The sequence below is a fragment of the Taurulus bubalis genome (assembly GCF_910589615.1).
Source record: "Taurulus bubalis genome assembly, chromosome: 12".
Lineage (NCBI taxonomy): Eukaryota > Metazoa > Chordata > Actinopteri > Perciformes > Cottidae > Taurulus > Taurulus bubalis.
Window position 1 is genome coordinate 27193075 of NC_136600.1, and position 16667 is coordinate 27209741.

Below are 16667 nucleotides of genomic sequence, written 5' to 3' on the forward strand. Positions count from 1 at the left end.
AATTTCTCTAACTGGACCTCTTAACATTTTAGTTGAATACCCCTGACTTAAAGTATTGATCAAGACCATGATGTCCTCCTAAAGTATTGATCAAGACCATGATGTCCTCCTAAAGTATTGATCAAGACCATGATGTCCTCCTAAAGTATTGATCAAGACCATGATGTCCTCCTAAAGTATTGATCAAGACCATGATGTCCTCCTAAAGTATTGATTAAGACCATTATGTCCTCCTAAAGTATTGATCGGGACCTTTTTGTCCCCCTAAACCTAAAGTATTGATCAGGACTATTCTGTCCTCAAAGTATTGATCGGGACGTCGTCCCATCAGCTGCTCCTTTCAGATTCCATCTGCTATGTTTATGACGGATTAAAACATTGATGGTTAAATAAACTTTTGCAGTTCTAAATGATGGATTAATCAACTCAGGTTTGTACTGAAATGTCAGTTTATTGGCTGAAATCAAACATTCACGTTCATTTGTAGAAAACAATCAGAAAACAGGCAGATAGATAGAGAACATCATTAAAATCTCATTTTATTATTTATAGCATTTACTTTTCATTCTTTTAGTCACAGGAATAAAATCTTTGTGTTCAGTCACGTTTTTTCATGTTCAGGAGATTAAAGTATTTATTTCATGTTTTAAAGTTCCAGAATTATGTTTAGTTTCTGATCTTTGATCTGATTGGAAGATATTTAACACTTTTCATATTGTGGCTGTATTAAACACTGGAGCCTTTAGGGGGCGCTGCACTGCCAGCAGGTTTACATGGCAACACTGACGGGGAATTGATCGAGCTGTTGCTTTACATTCAGATGACAGGGACATTTAACCTGACTGGACACAGTGTTATGGGGACATTTAACCTGACTGGACACAGTGTTATGGGGACATTTAACCTGACTGGACACAGTGTTATGGGGACATTTAACCTGACTGGACACAGTGTTATGGGGACATTTAACCTGACTGGACACAGTGTTATGGGGACATTTAACCTGACTGGACACAGTGTTATGGGGACATTTAACCTGACTGGACACAGTGTTATGGGGACATTTAACCTGACTGGACACAGTGTTATGGGGACATTTAACCTGACTGGACACAGTGTTATGGGGACATTTAACCTGACTGGACACAGTGTTATGGGGACATCAGACGCTGACCTTTGACATACTGACAGCTGTCGTTACTCTGACTGAAACATACATGTTTTTTTATGAATTAACTTGTCATGTTCATGTTGTAATGTTGTAATGCTTCTTCTTTCCTGTCGGCTGATGTAGTGAAAGCTCTGGTGACCTCTGACCCCCCCACCCCGTCCCTCAGCAAAGAGGAGGCTTAGATCTTCTCCACATAGTTTCCGGGGAACATCCCTTCTCTGCCCCGCAACCGACCGAACCACCAACCAGAGGCATCTGTAGAAAGGGTAGGAAGCTAGTTAGCCAGGCATGCTAACAGGCATGCTAACATTAGAACAGATAAATGTATTGTTTTACACGCCAACACACCTGCTGTGCTAATGCTAGCTGCGGAGCTAATACTAGCTGCTGAGTAGCATTAGAAATAGTAGAAGTAGTACTATAAGTATTGGTAGTACTAAAAGTAGAAATATTATGAGAAGTAGCATTCAAAGTAGTATCAGTAGTACTAGAAGTAGTAGTACTAAAAGTAGAAGTAGCATTAGAAGTAGCTGTATCACTGACAGCAGTAGTCGTAACATTAGTGCTACTAGTACTAGTGACGGTAATACTAAGTAGTACGAGTACCTTCAGTGAGTATCTCCATGACGTCCTCAGCGTTGAAGCTCAGCTCGTCCGTGTCCTGGGCGTCGTAGGCGTACAGAGCTCTGCACTGCGGAGACCGCGGCTTCGGTTTGGGAGCCGGTTTGGGTCGACCCGATCCAGGAAGAGGCTTCACCTCCTTCGACAGGCGCCGCTGAAGTCTGCAGGAAACACAGGGATGAGCAGAGAACCAGAGAACCGTGTGTAGGACCAGGACCAGAACCAGGACCAGAACCAACGCAACAGTTATCTAAGGTCTGATGTGACCGTGGCTGGTTCCAGTGACCCTAGTTAATACTGGTCATGATGTTTATACTGGGGACCCTGGTTAATCCGGACCCTGGTCATGATGTTGGTTTAATGCAACCGCTCACCCTGCGGCGCCCTGGTCGGGGACGTTCATGAAGCCCATGTCTTGGTGTTTCTTGGGCTGGTTGTCGCGGCGCTGGCTCTGGAGGCGGGGCAGACTGGGCTGCTCCATGCTGGACTGCTGCCTCAGCATGGAGCGTCTGGAGGAGGAGGAGCCTCCTCGGGGAGCTCCGCCCCCTCTGGAGCGAGGAGCTGAAGGGAAACAGAAAGATTATAAGCCAACAGTTGCTCCGCCTGTGGCGCCCCGACACCCGAAGGGTTCTGGTACCTGAGTTGTACTGGTTGGTGGACGCAGGCTGGTTCCCCATGTAGCGGCTCTTGCGTTTGTCTTTCCTCGTCGGTCCTGCAAAGCAAAACCGACAGATTAGAAAACTTGTATTAATCCCCAGTGGAGAAACTCATTTGTCACCAAAGTCAAACAGACAACAACAGACAAGGTTCACCGTGCACAGCAGACAAGAGACAGATTACAAAGAACAAACACCACAAAATGCCATGAAACACATGACCGACATCAGAAAGATGCTAAATCTAAAAGACACAACTAAAGGTGTTCATTAAAACATCTAACTGCAGCCGGAACAAAGGACCTTCTGATCTCTTTTCCAAAGTGACCTCTGGTGAGTCCGGGGGAAGTTAGGGGGAAGCACACAGGAAGTTGTGGAAGGAGTTGTGGTGAAGCGTGTCGGAACTTACTGGAGTTCTTGGGCAGACCCGGTCCGATGGAGACCTGCAGGACCTTCCCGCTGGGCTTCAGGACGGCCTCGTCGCCCTGACCGTCCTGGAACTGGATCTGTCGGGACCCCGAGGAGCTGAATGGACCCCAGCCTCCCTTCTTCACCTTGAACTCCAGCCTGGAGGACAGAGTCAGCGGATGTTCATGTAGATGTTCTTATACTAGTACTACACATTACCTCATGTTTGTATTTCTTTATATTTGAGTCAAACTAAAGTAAAACTTCTCACAGGTTGTTGAACTTCAGCGGAAGCTTCTTCTGAGTTCTCTCCTCATAACGTTTGACCAGCAGACTGAGGAACTCCGTCTTAAAGACACTCTGGAGGACACTGTCGTACTCCTCCTCATGGACGATGAAGAAGTCGTCCTGCAGAGTGCTGACAGAGAGACAGACAGGTCAGAGACAGTCAGGTGGAGAGAGACGGTAGAGAGACAAGAACAATCTTTAATTTCTTTATCTCTTCAGGTATTTTTCTTTTCTCAGAGAGGAAATAATGCATGTGTTTTAAATGTTCGGGTTCTAATTCTAGTTTCTGTTCTAGCTCTGGTCCAGTGGCTGAGTCGTAATACTCGTCTTGGTCCTGATTCTATATTTAGTTGTAGTTCTGGCCCTAGTTGTAGTTCTGGTTCTTGGTTTAGTTCTGGTCCTAGTTCTGGTTGTAGTTCTAGCTCTGGTTCTTGGTTTAAATCTGGCCCTGGCTCTAGTTCTTGGCCTGCATCTATTTTTTGGTTCTGGTCCTAGTTCTGGTTACAGTTTCTCCCTGGTTGTAGTTCTAGTCCTGCTTTTAGCCCTGGTTCTAGTTCTGGTTCTGCTTTGAGTTGTAGTACCAGTCCTGGTTTTAGTTATAATTCTAGTTGTGGGTCTGGGTCCTGTTCTAGCTCTGTTGCTAGTTCCATTCTTAGTTCTAGGTCTAAGTCTAGCTCCAGCCCTGGTAGTAGTAGTTGTAGTTCCAGGTCTATCTTATAGATCTTATCTTATATCTGGTCCTGGTTCTGATGGTGTACCTCAGGGAAACCGACTGGATCTTGTTGACCTCTATCTTCCTCTTGAGAACCTCTTGGATCTGACCTTTATCTGGTCCCTGCTTCACCTTTTCTCGACCAATCAGGTACAGAAACTTTGAGGTCAGGATGAGGTCTCGCTTCACTGTCTGAGGAACGTCAGGAACAGAGAACATGGAGTCAGGAAGTTACAAAGTTAGAGTTATGAACTGGATTTGGGGACTTTTGACAGGTAAAACAATTAATTTGTGTCCTGGATTGGAACCCCTGAGGGTCTGTGTTCACAGATGGTCTAAGGACCAGACCGGACCTCTTTGACCTTAGACCATCTCTCTCACATAGTCCATACACCACCCGGTGGTCTGAGCCTCATCGATCCTCAAACCTCCTCCTGGACTAAGTGGTGAACCGGTTCCCCACCAGAGCCTCAACACGGATCTCTCGACTCCCGTCGCCTCCTGGTCGCTCAACATCCTCACCTTTTTAACAACTCGATACTTTGAGGTCATTGGAGGTCATGACACCAGTTGTAGGCCCCACACAAGAGTGGGAGGATGCCACGTCGGTATGTCCGGGGGTTGCCAGGTACGCAAGACCATAGGCTCCAGGACGGGTTGACCCAACAGCTGATCTTGACGGATTTCTTTGCGATGGATCGGATTTCCACAAAGATAGAATTCCTGCACAACTCTCAGGGAACGGTCTTGAAGCTCGGCCTCGACCAGGTAATCAAACAACTGGCAACAAACTCAGTTGTCTGACTGATGGATCCGATCCGTGAGAGACTTTCACACAAAGCCTGATAAATTATTTATTTCTGCAACTTTGTTTTTTTACCCTGAATCTCCGGTCAAACTTCACCACGACGTCGGCGAAGTCGATCCTCTCTCGGCGGCCGACGAACTGTCTGATCTCCGGGTGGTTCTCGGTCCCGAGGTAGTCGCCCACAAAGTTCCTGTTGATGCTGTTTCTGCGGCGCTCCTTCTTGTTCAGCAGGACATCGGAGGCTGAAGGGAACCAGAGAAGCACTCGTCACGCTGTTCGAGACTCAGACGCACACTCCCCTGACGGCGGACGGTCTTACCTTCCTCCCTCATCTTGACGTTTTTACGGACAGCGATGTGCTTGCGCCAGGCCTTCTGGATGACCCGAGCGTAGCCGTTGTACTTCCTCTCCCTCATCTCCTCCAGCAGGAAGAGCTGCAGAGAGCAAAACGGACACAAAGACAAACAAACATGAAGACAAGACCGTTCTAGCGAGACGAACCACTTCCGAGTTGGGTTTCGTACCGACTCCGGCGCTTTGATGAAGACTTTGGTCTTGCCCAGCTGGAACTGGTCCTGGTCCATGTGGACGGAGTTGAGGAGGTGCATGACTCCCTGGCGCTCCTCGCCAGTCCAACGAGGCCAGGTCTCCTTAGTCAGGATAGCGTACCTGCAGCGCACAAATCTCCTTTAGCGTGTTTCGAAGCGACCGCACAGCGTACAGGACGTTACCCCGGTTGACCTCTGACCTCTGCAAGAACTTGTTGAAGGCCCGGCGGTAGGCGTATCCCGCCCGCCGGACTCTGATGTTCTCCCGGAGGCCCAGGTACTCCACCTGGTGTCTGGCCCGCTTATCTTCCCAGTCCTGGGGCCGTTTGGTCTCGTTGGGTTTGATGCAGCGGATGTAGTGGGGGGTGCACTTCATCAGAGTCTGGACCAGGCTGTTGGCTTGTTTCTAGAGGTGGTGGGGGTGGAAGGAGGTGGGGCAGTTTTACCTGTTGCACCCGACTCAAAACCAGACTCAAAACCAGCTCAACCAGTGAAGACGCTCTCTCACCTTGATCTTACTGCTGGCGGTGGTCGGACGCCCTCTCTTTTCCGCCTCCAGGTTCTCAGAGAACAGAGCTCTGATGAACGGACTGACCACAAACACACCACAGATGGGGATTATTGTTGTGAAGTCATGAGGTCATAAGACACGCCCACTTAAGCTTGATTCAAATCTCATACTTTTCACTTTGAGTACAACAAAGTATTTACTGCTTCATGCAGAATGCGTTCAAAAGGGAGGAACTACTTCTTCAGGTCATGGAACCCTGAACTTTGACCCTCTTGCTTATGTATCTGCTGTGCAAAGGATTGTGGGTATTTGTCTAGTCTATGAGTGAGAAGACTTACAACTCGCTGCTCTGCATCAGCTCAATGATGTCATTGAACAACACGTCTCTGTTCCTCTCACAGAAACCGCTGACGTCATACGACACCTGGACACACAGACAGACAGGTGGAGTTAATGAATAGACAGACAGGTTGACAGGTGAACACCTGGACAGACAGACAGGTGTACCTTCCCAGCGTAGTGGTGGATGATGAATCCTTTATTCCAGCTGCTGAAGTGCTCGTGGGATCCGATCTGTCCCTGAAGCTTCTGCAGCAGCGTCTGATCCGCTCCTTCGCCTTTAGCGTGCATCGTTGCACACACGTCATCCAGGACGCTCATGAGCCCAAGAGGATTCTGGGAAAAGTCCAGAGAAATGGTGCAATGCTAAACAGAGCAGTATTCATACTTATTTTATTTAATTATTTGTAATTTCATGTGCTAAGAAGAGAGGAATCCGATTGGTGGACTCACCAGTTTGGACTCGATGAGGTCACAGACCACCTTGTTGTTGAAATACTCGATGGGCGTCCATTTGATCCCCTCCTGGACGTATTCGTCCTGCAGAGACACGAGAACAAGAAAAATTCAAACCCAACCATCCTCAATAAGAGTGAAAGGTGATGCGTCACTTGCTGTGTCACCTGTTCGGCCTTCAGCGTGAGCTCAATGAAAATCTGCTGCAGCTTCTCGTTCACAAAGTTGATGCAGAATTGCTCGAAGCCGTTTCTCTGAAAAAGAAGAAACGAGTCACGAATCAGATCGGAGGAGACGATCAATCAATGAATCCATTGATCAAGCAGAAAACAGGTGCGTGTTCTTCAGCTCACAGATCAGCTTTTTTGAGAAATGAGAACGTTTCGGCACGTTTTCAAAGTTCTGCAATCAGGTTTAGTTCCCGATAGGGTCCTCACAAGTACACAAGTGTTTGTTTCTACCTGGAAGATCTCGAAGCCGTAGATATCGAGGACTCCGATGTTGAACTCCTCCTTGTCTTTCTGCATGGCTTTATTAACACACTACACACACACACACACACACACACACACACACACACACACACACACACACACACAATCAAACTAGTGTTTGAGGAGAACGTGAGCAGGAAGTGAGGAAGTGAGGAAGTGACTGACGTCCACCAGGAAGTCGAATAGCCGCGTGTACAGCGCCTTGGACAGAGCGTCTCTGGAGAAGCAGGCCTGCTCCGTGTTCAGCGTCACGGCGATGGACTCCGTCTTCCCGCCCCACTTGCTGTCCATCATCCTGCTGGTCAGCTTACTGCAGAGGCCGTCCTGAGGGATGCCTAGCAGGAAGGACGGGAACGCCAGGACTGATGGACGGAGACGGAGGGAGAGACAGTTTCACCATCAGCGAGTCTAGAGGCCATCCAAATAATCATTGGAGAGATTTTATTTTGACTATCGTCATACTAAAGAAAAGGTCTTCCTGCAGCTGGACTTCTCACTTCCTGTTTGACCCCACATCATCTGTTCATGTGTGTTCTTTTGTGTACATTGTGTAGTTTCTTACAGTCCTGGCTTTCGACCACAGCGTAATTGTTTTCCTCTCTGAAGCTGATGTTTCCCAGATGAAGAATTCCTGCAACGAGCTGAAGAACTGAATCCTGTTCCTCCGCAGACAGACCCACTACTGACATGGCCTCCTGAGAGACAGACAGGCGGAGAGACAGACAGTCAGACAGACCCACTACTGACATGGCCTCCTGAGAGACAGACAGGCAGAGAGACAGACAGATACAGACCATAGTATCAAGGAACTCCTTCTTGTCGTTCATGTCCTCCACCGTGTAGGTCCCTGATTGGTTGAGGTAGAAGTAGTAGTCCGGGGTCGTGACCCCGAGGTTCTCACGCTGCTCCGAACTCGCCCCCTCCAACATCTGTGGACAGAGGTCAAAGGTCACACACAGGTTCTTCTGTTTACACAGAAGAACCTGTGTGTGACCTTTGAAGACCACATAGGACTTAAAGAAGAAGTGATGGAATCAGGAGAGGAAGTGATGGAATCAGGAGAAGAAGTGATGGAATCAGGAGAAGAAGTGATGGAATCAGGAGAAGAAGTGATGGAATCAGGAGAAGAAGTGATGGAATCAGGAGAGGAAGATACGAGGAAGTGATGGAATCAGGAGAGGAAGACATGGAATCAGGAGAGGAAGTGATGGAATCAGGAGAGGAAGTGATGGAATCAAGAGAGGAAGATACGAGGAAGTGATGGAATCAGGAGAGGAAGTGATGGAATCAGGAGAGGAAGAGATGGAATCAGGAGAGGAAGTGATGGAATCAGGAGAGGAAGTGATGGAATCAGGAGAGGAAGTGATGGAATCAGGAGAGGAAGATACAAGGAAGTGATGGAATCAGGAGAGGAAGTTACGAGGAAGTGATGGAATCAGGAGAGGAAGAGATGGAATCAGGAGAGGAAGTGATGGAATCAGGAGAGATGGAATCAGGAGAGATGGAATCAGGAGAGGAAGAGATGGAATCAGGAGAGGAAGAGATGGAATCAGGAAAGGAAGAGATGGAATCAGGAGAAGAAGTGATGGAATCAGGAGAGGAAGATACGAGGAAGTGATGGAATCAGGAGAGGAAGAGATGGAATCAGGAGAAGAAGTGATGGAATCAGGAGAGGAAGATACAAGGAAGTGATGGAATCAGGAGAGGAAGATACGAGGAAGTGATGGAATCAGGAGAGGAAGATACGAGGAAGTGATGGAATCAGGAGAGGAAGATACGAGGAAGTGATGGAATCATGAGAGGAAGAGATGGAATCAGGAGAGGAAGAGATGGAATCAGGAGAGGAAGTTACGAGGAAGTGATGAAATCAGGAGAGGAAGAGATGGAATCAGGAGAGGAAGTTATGAGGAAGTGATGGAATCAGGAGAGGAAGTGATGGAATTAGGAGAGGAAGAGATGGAATCAGGAGAGGAAGTGATGGAATCAGGAGAGGAAGTGATGGAATCAGGAGAGGAAGTGATGGAATCAGGAGAGGAAGATACGAGGAAGTGATGGAATCAGGAGAGGAAGAGACGAGGAAGTGATGGAATCAGGAGAGGAAGAGACGAGGAAGTGATGGAATCAGGAGAGGAAGAGATGGAATCAGGAGAGGAAGAGATGGAATCAGGAGAGGAAGTTAAGAGGAACTGATGAAATCAGGAGAGGAAGAGATGGAATCAGGAGAGGAAGTGATGGAATCAGGAGAGGAAGTGATGGAATCAGGAGAGGAAGTGATGGAATCAGGAGAAGAAGTGATGGAATCAGGAGAAGAAGTGATGGAATCAGGAGAGGAAGATACGAGGAAGTGATGGAATCAGGAGAGGAAGATACGAGGAAGTGATGGAATCATGAGAGGAAGAGATGGAATCAGGAGAGGAAGAGATGGAATCAGGAGAGGAAGATACGAGGAAGTGATGGAATCAGGAGAGGAAGATACGAGGAAGTGATGGAATCAGGAGAGGAAGATACGAGGAAGTGATGGAATCAGGAGAGGAAGAGATGGAATCAGGAGAGGAAGAGATGGAATCAGGAGAGGAAGTTACGAGGAAGTGATGAAATCAGGAGAGGAAGTTATGAGGAAGTGATGGAATCAGGAGAGGAAGTGATGGAATTAGGAGAGGAAGTGATGGAATCAGGAGAGGAAGTGATGGAATCAGGAGAGGAAGTGATGGAATCAGGAGAGGAAGTGATGGAATCAGGAGAGGAAGAGACGAGGAAGTGATGGAATCAGGAGAGGAAGAGACGAGGAAGTGATGGAATCAGGAGAGGAAGAGACGAGGAAGTGATGGAATCAGGAGAGGAAGAGATGGAATCAGGAGAGGAAGAGATGGAATCAGGAGAGGAAGTTAAGAGGAACTGATGAAATCAGGAGAGGAAGAGATGGAATCAGGAGAGGAAGTGATGGAATCAGGAGAGGAAGTGATGGAATCAGGAGAGGAAGAGATGGAATTAGGAGAAGAAGTGATGGAATCAGGAGAAGAAGTGATGGAATCAGGAGAGGAAGATACGAGGAAGTGATGGAATCAGGAGAGGAAGATACGAGGAAGTGATGGAATCATGAGAGGAAGAGATGGAATCAGGAGAGGAAGAGATGGAATCAGGAGAGGAAGTTACGAGGAAGTGATGAAATCAGGAGAGGAAGAGATGGAATCAGGAGAGGAAGTTATGAGGAAGTGATGGAATCAGGAGAAGAAGTGATGGAATTAGGAGAGGAAGAGATGGAATCAGGAGAGGAAGTGATGGAATCAGGAGAGGAAGTGATGGAATCAGGAGAGGAAGTGATGGAATCAGGAGAGGAAGATACGAGGAAGTGATGGAATCAGGAGAGGAAGATACGAGGAAGTTATGGAATCAGGAGAGGAAGAGACGAGGAAGTGATGGAATCAGGAGAGGAAGAGATGGAATCAGGAGAGGAAGAGATGGAATCAGGAGAGGAAGTTAAGAGGAACTGATGAAATCAGGAGAGGAAGAGATGGAATCAGAGAGGAAGTGATGGAATCAGGAGAGGAAGTGATGGAATCAGGAAAGGAAGAGATGGAATCAGGAGAAGAAGTGATGGAATCAGGAGAAGAAGTGATGGAATCAGGAGAGGAAGATACGAGGAAGTGATGGAATCAGGAGAGGAAGAGATGGAATAAGGAGAGGAAGAGATGGAATCAGGAGAGGAAGTTACGAGGAAGTGATGAAATCAGGAGAGGAAGAGATGGAATCAGGAGAGGAAGTTACGAGGAAGTGATGGAATCAGGAGAGGAAGAGATGGAATCAGGAGAGGAAGAGATGGAATCAGGAAAGGAAGTGATGGAATCAGGAAAGGAAGTGATGGAATCAGGAGAGGAAGTGATGGAATCAGGAGAGGAAGTGATGGAATCAGGAGAGGAAGATACGAGGAAGTGATGGAATCAGGAGAGGAAGAGATGGAATCAGGAGAGGAAGTTACGAGGAAGTGATGAAATCAGGAGAGGAAGAGATGGAATCAGGAGAGGAAGAGATGGAATCAGGAAAGGAAGTGATGGAATCAGGAAAGGAAGTGATGGAGTCAGGAGAGGAAGTGATGGAATCAGGAGAGGAAGTGATGGAATCAGGAGAGGAAGATACGAGGAAGTGATGGAATCAGGAGAGGAAGAGATGGAATCAGGAGAGGAAGAGATGGAATCAGGAGAGGAAGTTACGAGGAAGTGATGAAATCAGGAGAGGAAGAGATGGAATCAGGAGAGGAAGAGATGGAATCAGGAGAGATGGAATCAGGAGAGGAAGAGATGGAATCAGGAGAGGAAGAGATGGAATCAGGAGAGGAAGTTCCAGGACTGGAAAGAAGAAGGAACATACTGAACAAATCAGTACTGGGCAAACTGTGTACATAGTCATACACGTTGCAGTAAATGTAGTGTGTATATGTGTATATATACACACCTGGTAGTAGATGTGGAAGCTTCTCTCTCCAGGATTCTGAGAAACAACTCGAGTTTTCTCCAACAGAAAGTTGGCGATCTTTCCTCCATCAGGAGCTCCTCCTCGACTGAACTGGATCTCAAAGTATTTACCCTGATAGGAGGACAATACACATGTGTTAGAAGTATATATTAGTAATATACTGTTTACTACTGTATACTGTGTATAAATCTGTCTGAATATATTTATACTCACAAATCTGCTGGAGTTGTTGTTGCGAACAGTTTTGGCGTTCCCGAAGGCCTCCAGGAGAGGATTGGACTGCAGGATGATGTCTTTAACGTGCTGGAACATGCAACAGTAGTAGTGATGAGTAGTAGTAACAGTAGTGATAACATCAGTAATAACATCAGTAATAACAGTAGTATTAAGCAGTAATAACAGTAGTATTAAGCAGTAATAACAGTAGTATTAAGCAGTAATAACAGTAGTATTACTGGGAGTAATAACATTAGTAATACCAACAGTAATATTACCAGCAGTATTACAGTAGTATTACCAGCAGTAATACCAGTAGTATTACTAGGAGTAATACCAGCAGTATTACAGTAGTATTACCAGCAGTAATACCAGTAGTATTACTAGGAGTAATACCAGCAGTATTACCAGCAGTATTACCAGCAGTAATACCAGTAGTAATACTGCTGGTATTACCAGCAGTATTACCAGCAGTATTACCAGCAGTATTAACCAGCAGTAATAACCAGCAGTAATAACCAGCAGTAATACACCGATCCAAATCTCATCTGATTTCAATTCCAACTTCTAAAATCTGAGTTACTTATCAGAACCATGACTAGTACCAAGAGCACCATCATGACTAGTACCATGGCTAGTAAGTACCATGACTAGTACCAATAGTAGTACCAATAGTAGTACCATGACTAGTACCAAGAGCACCATCATGACTAGTACCATGGCTAGTAAGTACCATGACTAGTACCAATAGTAGTACCATGACTAATACCAAGAGCACCATCATGACTAGTACCATGGCTAGTAAGTACCATGACTAGTACCATGGCTAGTAAGTACCATGACTAGTACCATGGCTAGTAAGTACCATGACTAGTACCATGGCTAGTAAGTACCATGACTAGTAAGTACCATGACTTGTACCAATAGTAGTACCAATAGTAGTACCTGGACTTTGTCTCCTCCTCCAGACACTTTGGACACGTAGCTCATGATGAATTTGGCAGCGACAGTTTTTCCAGCTCCACTTTCACCACTAGCAGGAAACAGGAAGCAGGAAGCAGGAGACAGGAAGCAGGAAGCGGGGAACAGGGAACAGGAAACAGGAAGCAGGAAGCAGGGAACAGGGTCAGTCTCAACACATTCATTTACCTCCAGAAGGCGTGAAGTCAACACGTAAACAACAAGGGAGCTCGTGGATGAAAGGAAACAGGAAGCAGACTCTTCCTCGTCTCCTGAAGCCGCTTCAGAAGCTCATCATCTGCCCCAATGAACATCTCCTGCTTCATATGTTGATCTAACTCATATTTACTGGGATCATCAATAAAGCCGACGCTCCTTTACAGCACTTTGCACGATTAATACAAGATATAAGACATCTACAACACAAGACACTTTAACTGTTTCCTGTTTCCTGTCAAAGGAGGAAGTCATGACGTCATGTAGTCCTTTTGGGGCCAAGCCAGTTTTTTTTAATGGAGCATCTGTGTGATCAATAACTTACCGATCATCAATGATATGTATTAATATTCAGGAGGGCTGACGTTAATGACCCGAAGCTGTCAATCAAACCTGATGAAGCCCCGCCCACACAGACCTGATACAGAGGCTGGTTGAGTGAAAGACACAACGACAGGTGTTGGTGTTGTTGTTTGTGTCGGTAAGTCCCGCCTACCTGATGATGACACACTGGTTCTCGCTGTCAATCATCATGTTTCTGTACATGTTGTCAGCCAGAGCGTAGATGTGGGGCGGGTTCTCATACTGAGCCTGCAGGAACAGGAAGTCAACACGTTCTGTTATCTTTACAGTTACATGTTGTTGTTGTTTTTATGTTGTTGTTGTTGATGAGTTGTTGTTGTTGTTTTCGTCGTCGTCTCACCGCTCCCTGGTAGAGCTCCACTTCTCGGTCAGTGAAATATGGAAGCTGTTTGAACGGATTCACAGAGATCAGAACTGAACCGATGTAGGTCTGAAGAGAACCGGGTCAAGGACTAGAACCGGAACCAGAACAGCATGTGAACCACGTCCTCTCTCGAGGTCTACGAAGGATACGAAGATGTAGTCGTCCATGTACCTCTTCTTCAGGTTCTCTGTGATGGCGTCCTCGTTGATCTTGGACAGCAGCACCATGTCGTCCACGCCGCTCACCTTCACGTTCTGAGCCAGCCAATGGTAGCGCTCCTTACTGCCCTGAGGGGCGGGGCATAACAACAGAGAGGGTTAGCTAGTCCGGGTTTGCTAGTCTGGGTTAGCTAGTCCGGGTTAGCCAGTCCGGGTTATAATAATATTATAATATAATGGTTAATATTCAAACAAAGGCTTTGACTTTTTACTGATTTACTGATCTGAGAACTGATCTGTCAAATTCGGCTACTTTTATTTTTTTCTCAACTTTGACCCATGCAGCTGATATGTTGTTTTTATCCGATTCTAAATTCAGCAGCAGTTGCAGAGACATACGGTACAACATTCACGTGAAAGATTCCTAAATCCCCTCCACGAGTGATCATCATCATCAGCAGACCCTGCTGTCCTCTCACCCAGCTCGGTGGGTCGAGCAGCAAACCTCTCTCACTGCCTCCATGGTGCGAGCTAGCCTAGCCTAGCATCAATGGTGGCTGCCGGCAGAGAGCCAAGCGGGGTAAAAAATAACAACACAAAAAGCAGAAAAAGCAGTTGACTCACCGATGCTGTTCACTCAATAAAGACAGTAGGAAGGAAGTAAATCTCCCTCCAAGTCCGGTTCTCCTCCTTCAGCCATCGAGTGTTAAAACACGTGAAACACTAAACATAACTTCTCTTATGTTTCAGCATGAACTCTTCTTAATCCTGGCAGCGAGTAGCTTTCTGTTGTGTTGACAGAAGTCATGCTGCACACTGACCAATCACAGCCATGCTAACGGTCACGTGGGCCCTGTGACCAATCACAGCCATGCTAACGGTCACGTGGGCCCTGTGACCAATCACAGCCATGCAAACGGTCACGTGGGCCCTGTGACCAATCACAGCCATGCTAACGGTCACGTGGGCCCTGTGACCAATCACAGCCATGCTAACGGTCACGTGGGCCCTGTGACCAATCAGACGTCCAGACCCTCTAGAAGCTTTTTAATGTATTGTAACCAGGCTTCTCTTCCACAGAGAAAGAGAGGTGACATGTGATTGGATAAGATGCTGTTAACCAGAGTGAGCCGTACCAGAGGCCTGAAGCAGAGCAACAGAGGAAGACAGGAGCTGTGCAATGAGAAAATAAGCTGACAGGGAAAAATAATTATAATACATGTAGTGTATGGGAAAATCAACTAAACTATAAAATAGATATAACTTTTAACTATAAAAATGATATTTCATTATAAAATATCTATAACTTTGTGATTGTGTTCAGGCAGCAGAGAAGGCCGACAGGCCCTGAAGCCCACCTCTGATTGGTTCGTTACTACTTCCGAAAGAATTCCCAGCATTCCTTCTGTCCTGTGGGATCTTGTTGAAGAGCGGCGACGCCCCGATGTGTGTGTGTCTGTGTAAGTGAGTTTGTGTGTGTGTGTCTGTGTAAGTGAGTGTGTGTAAGTGAGTGTGTGTGTGTGTAAGTGTGTGTCTTGTCAGATTCGTCAACGTCCATAAAATAAAAAACATAAAACTAGAATTATCGAAGAAAATAATAATTCTAGTTTAAATATGAATATTTTATTACATCTGAAGATCGATTAATGGAAACGTTACTGAGCAGATTAGAACTAATACATAATACTGATCAAATTAATAATGATAATAATTATTATACTGCACATAAATGCTGTAAATAATAAAGTTATTTCTTATGGTTTTTAACGTTAACAGTTTTCCATCACAAGCAGCTCTTCTGCTTTCAGAAAAGAAGTGACAATAAAATGACTTTGAAGTAGAAATATGAAAACATGTCAATATTAGAACATGAATGAGATTACATTAAATACATTTAATTAGATCGAATATAAAATATTAAAGTTATTATAGTTTAGTCTCAGTAAAACATTTTATATTGATATTATTAATACATGTACTTTTTATTTTATTATCTTTATCACATTTATTTTCATGTTAATAGAATAAATTGTTTTAGTTTTATTCTTTTAGTTCATCACATTTTATAAACTTCAGATTGTTGAATTAAAACTAATTCAAGTTAAAGTAGTTTTTACAAACAGCTGCAGGAACCTGATCAGAGATCTGATCCTAAAGGACCGGGACCGGGACCCGAGACCAGTATAGGGTCCGGGACCGGGACTAGGACCAGGACCGGGACCATTACCGGGTCCGGAACCGGGACTCCCCCTTGTCCGCCGCCGTGAGGAAGAGAGGAACCCACCATGTCTGCTGCTTCACTTCCTGCTTCAGGTAAATGTTGAGCAAGCTGCAGTCCGCCTCAGGTGGATCGGGGTCCAGGTGCACGTGGACTGATCCCGGACCAGCTCAGTCCGGGTGCGGTGCGTTCAGGGTCTCGGCTGCGGGTTCTGCTCTCACAACATTTCTTCCTCTTGAGTCTGAGCTGCTGCTGCTTCTTCTTCTTCTTCTTCTTCTTCTTCTTCTTCTTCTTCTTCAGGCTGAGCGCAGGTGTGGACAGGTGAAGCCCCGCCTCCTCCTTCTGCCTGCGGAACTCTGGGTAATGTAGTCCACAACTCTTATTGTGAAATGGATTTATTTTATTTAGTATATTTAGTTTAAAAACGTATTGAACGAGTTAAATTGTGATTGATTGATTATTAAAAGATGAAACTATCAATGATCAGATTCAAAAACAAAACTATATTCACACATTTTAATTTATTCTGATCAACTTTTATATCTTCACTTTGTTCCGTTTATTATTTCTTATTTAAAACTATGACTCATCTTCTTGTGACGCGGCATTGACCTCTGACCTCTGACAGGAAGTGAAACTCAGAGTGCATGCTGGGAGTTTGAGTGTGAACATTATAATAGTTTCTTTATT

General features: G+C 45.7%; 1 protein-coding gene across 1 annotated transcript; it reads right to left on the reverse strand.

Moving 5' to 3' along the window:
* Nucleotides 1-856: 856 nt before the first annotated feature.
* Nucleotides 857-16276, reverse strand: myo1eb (myosin IEb). The gene is made up of 27 exons (XM_079227599.1): nucleotides 16044-16276; nucleotides 13751-13888; nucleotides 13578-13667; nucleotides 13371-13465; nucleotides 12644-12731; nucleotides 11696-11785; nucleotides 11462-11593; nucleotides 7807-7941; nucleotides 7575-7707; nucleotides 7178-7374; nucleotides 6980-7060; nucleotides 6686-6772; nucleotides 6516-6602; nucleotides 6231-6398; nucleotides 6062-6147; nucleotides 5721-5802; nucleotides 5413-5618; nucleotides 5189-5333; nucleotides 4984-5098; nucleotides 4737-4906; nucleotides 3903-4048; nucleotides 3128-3274; nucleotides 2858-3015; nucleotides 2430-2504; nucleotides 2167-2353; nucleotides 1778-1953; nucleotides 857-1426 (listed from the first exon to the last, which is right to left on the reverse strand). Exons 1-27 carry the CDS (start codon nucleotides 16044-16046, stop codon nucleotides 1350-1352), a joined length of 3294 nt encoding a protein of 1097 aa, XP_079083725.1. The 5' UTR covers nucleotides 16047-16276; the 3' UTR covers nucleotides 857-1349.
* Between the last annotated feature and the right edge of the window lie 391 nt (nucleotides 16277-16667).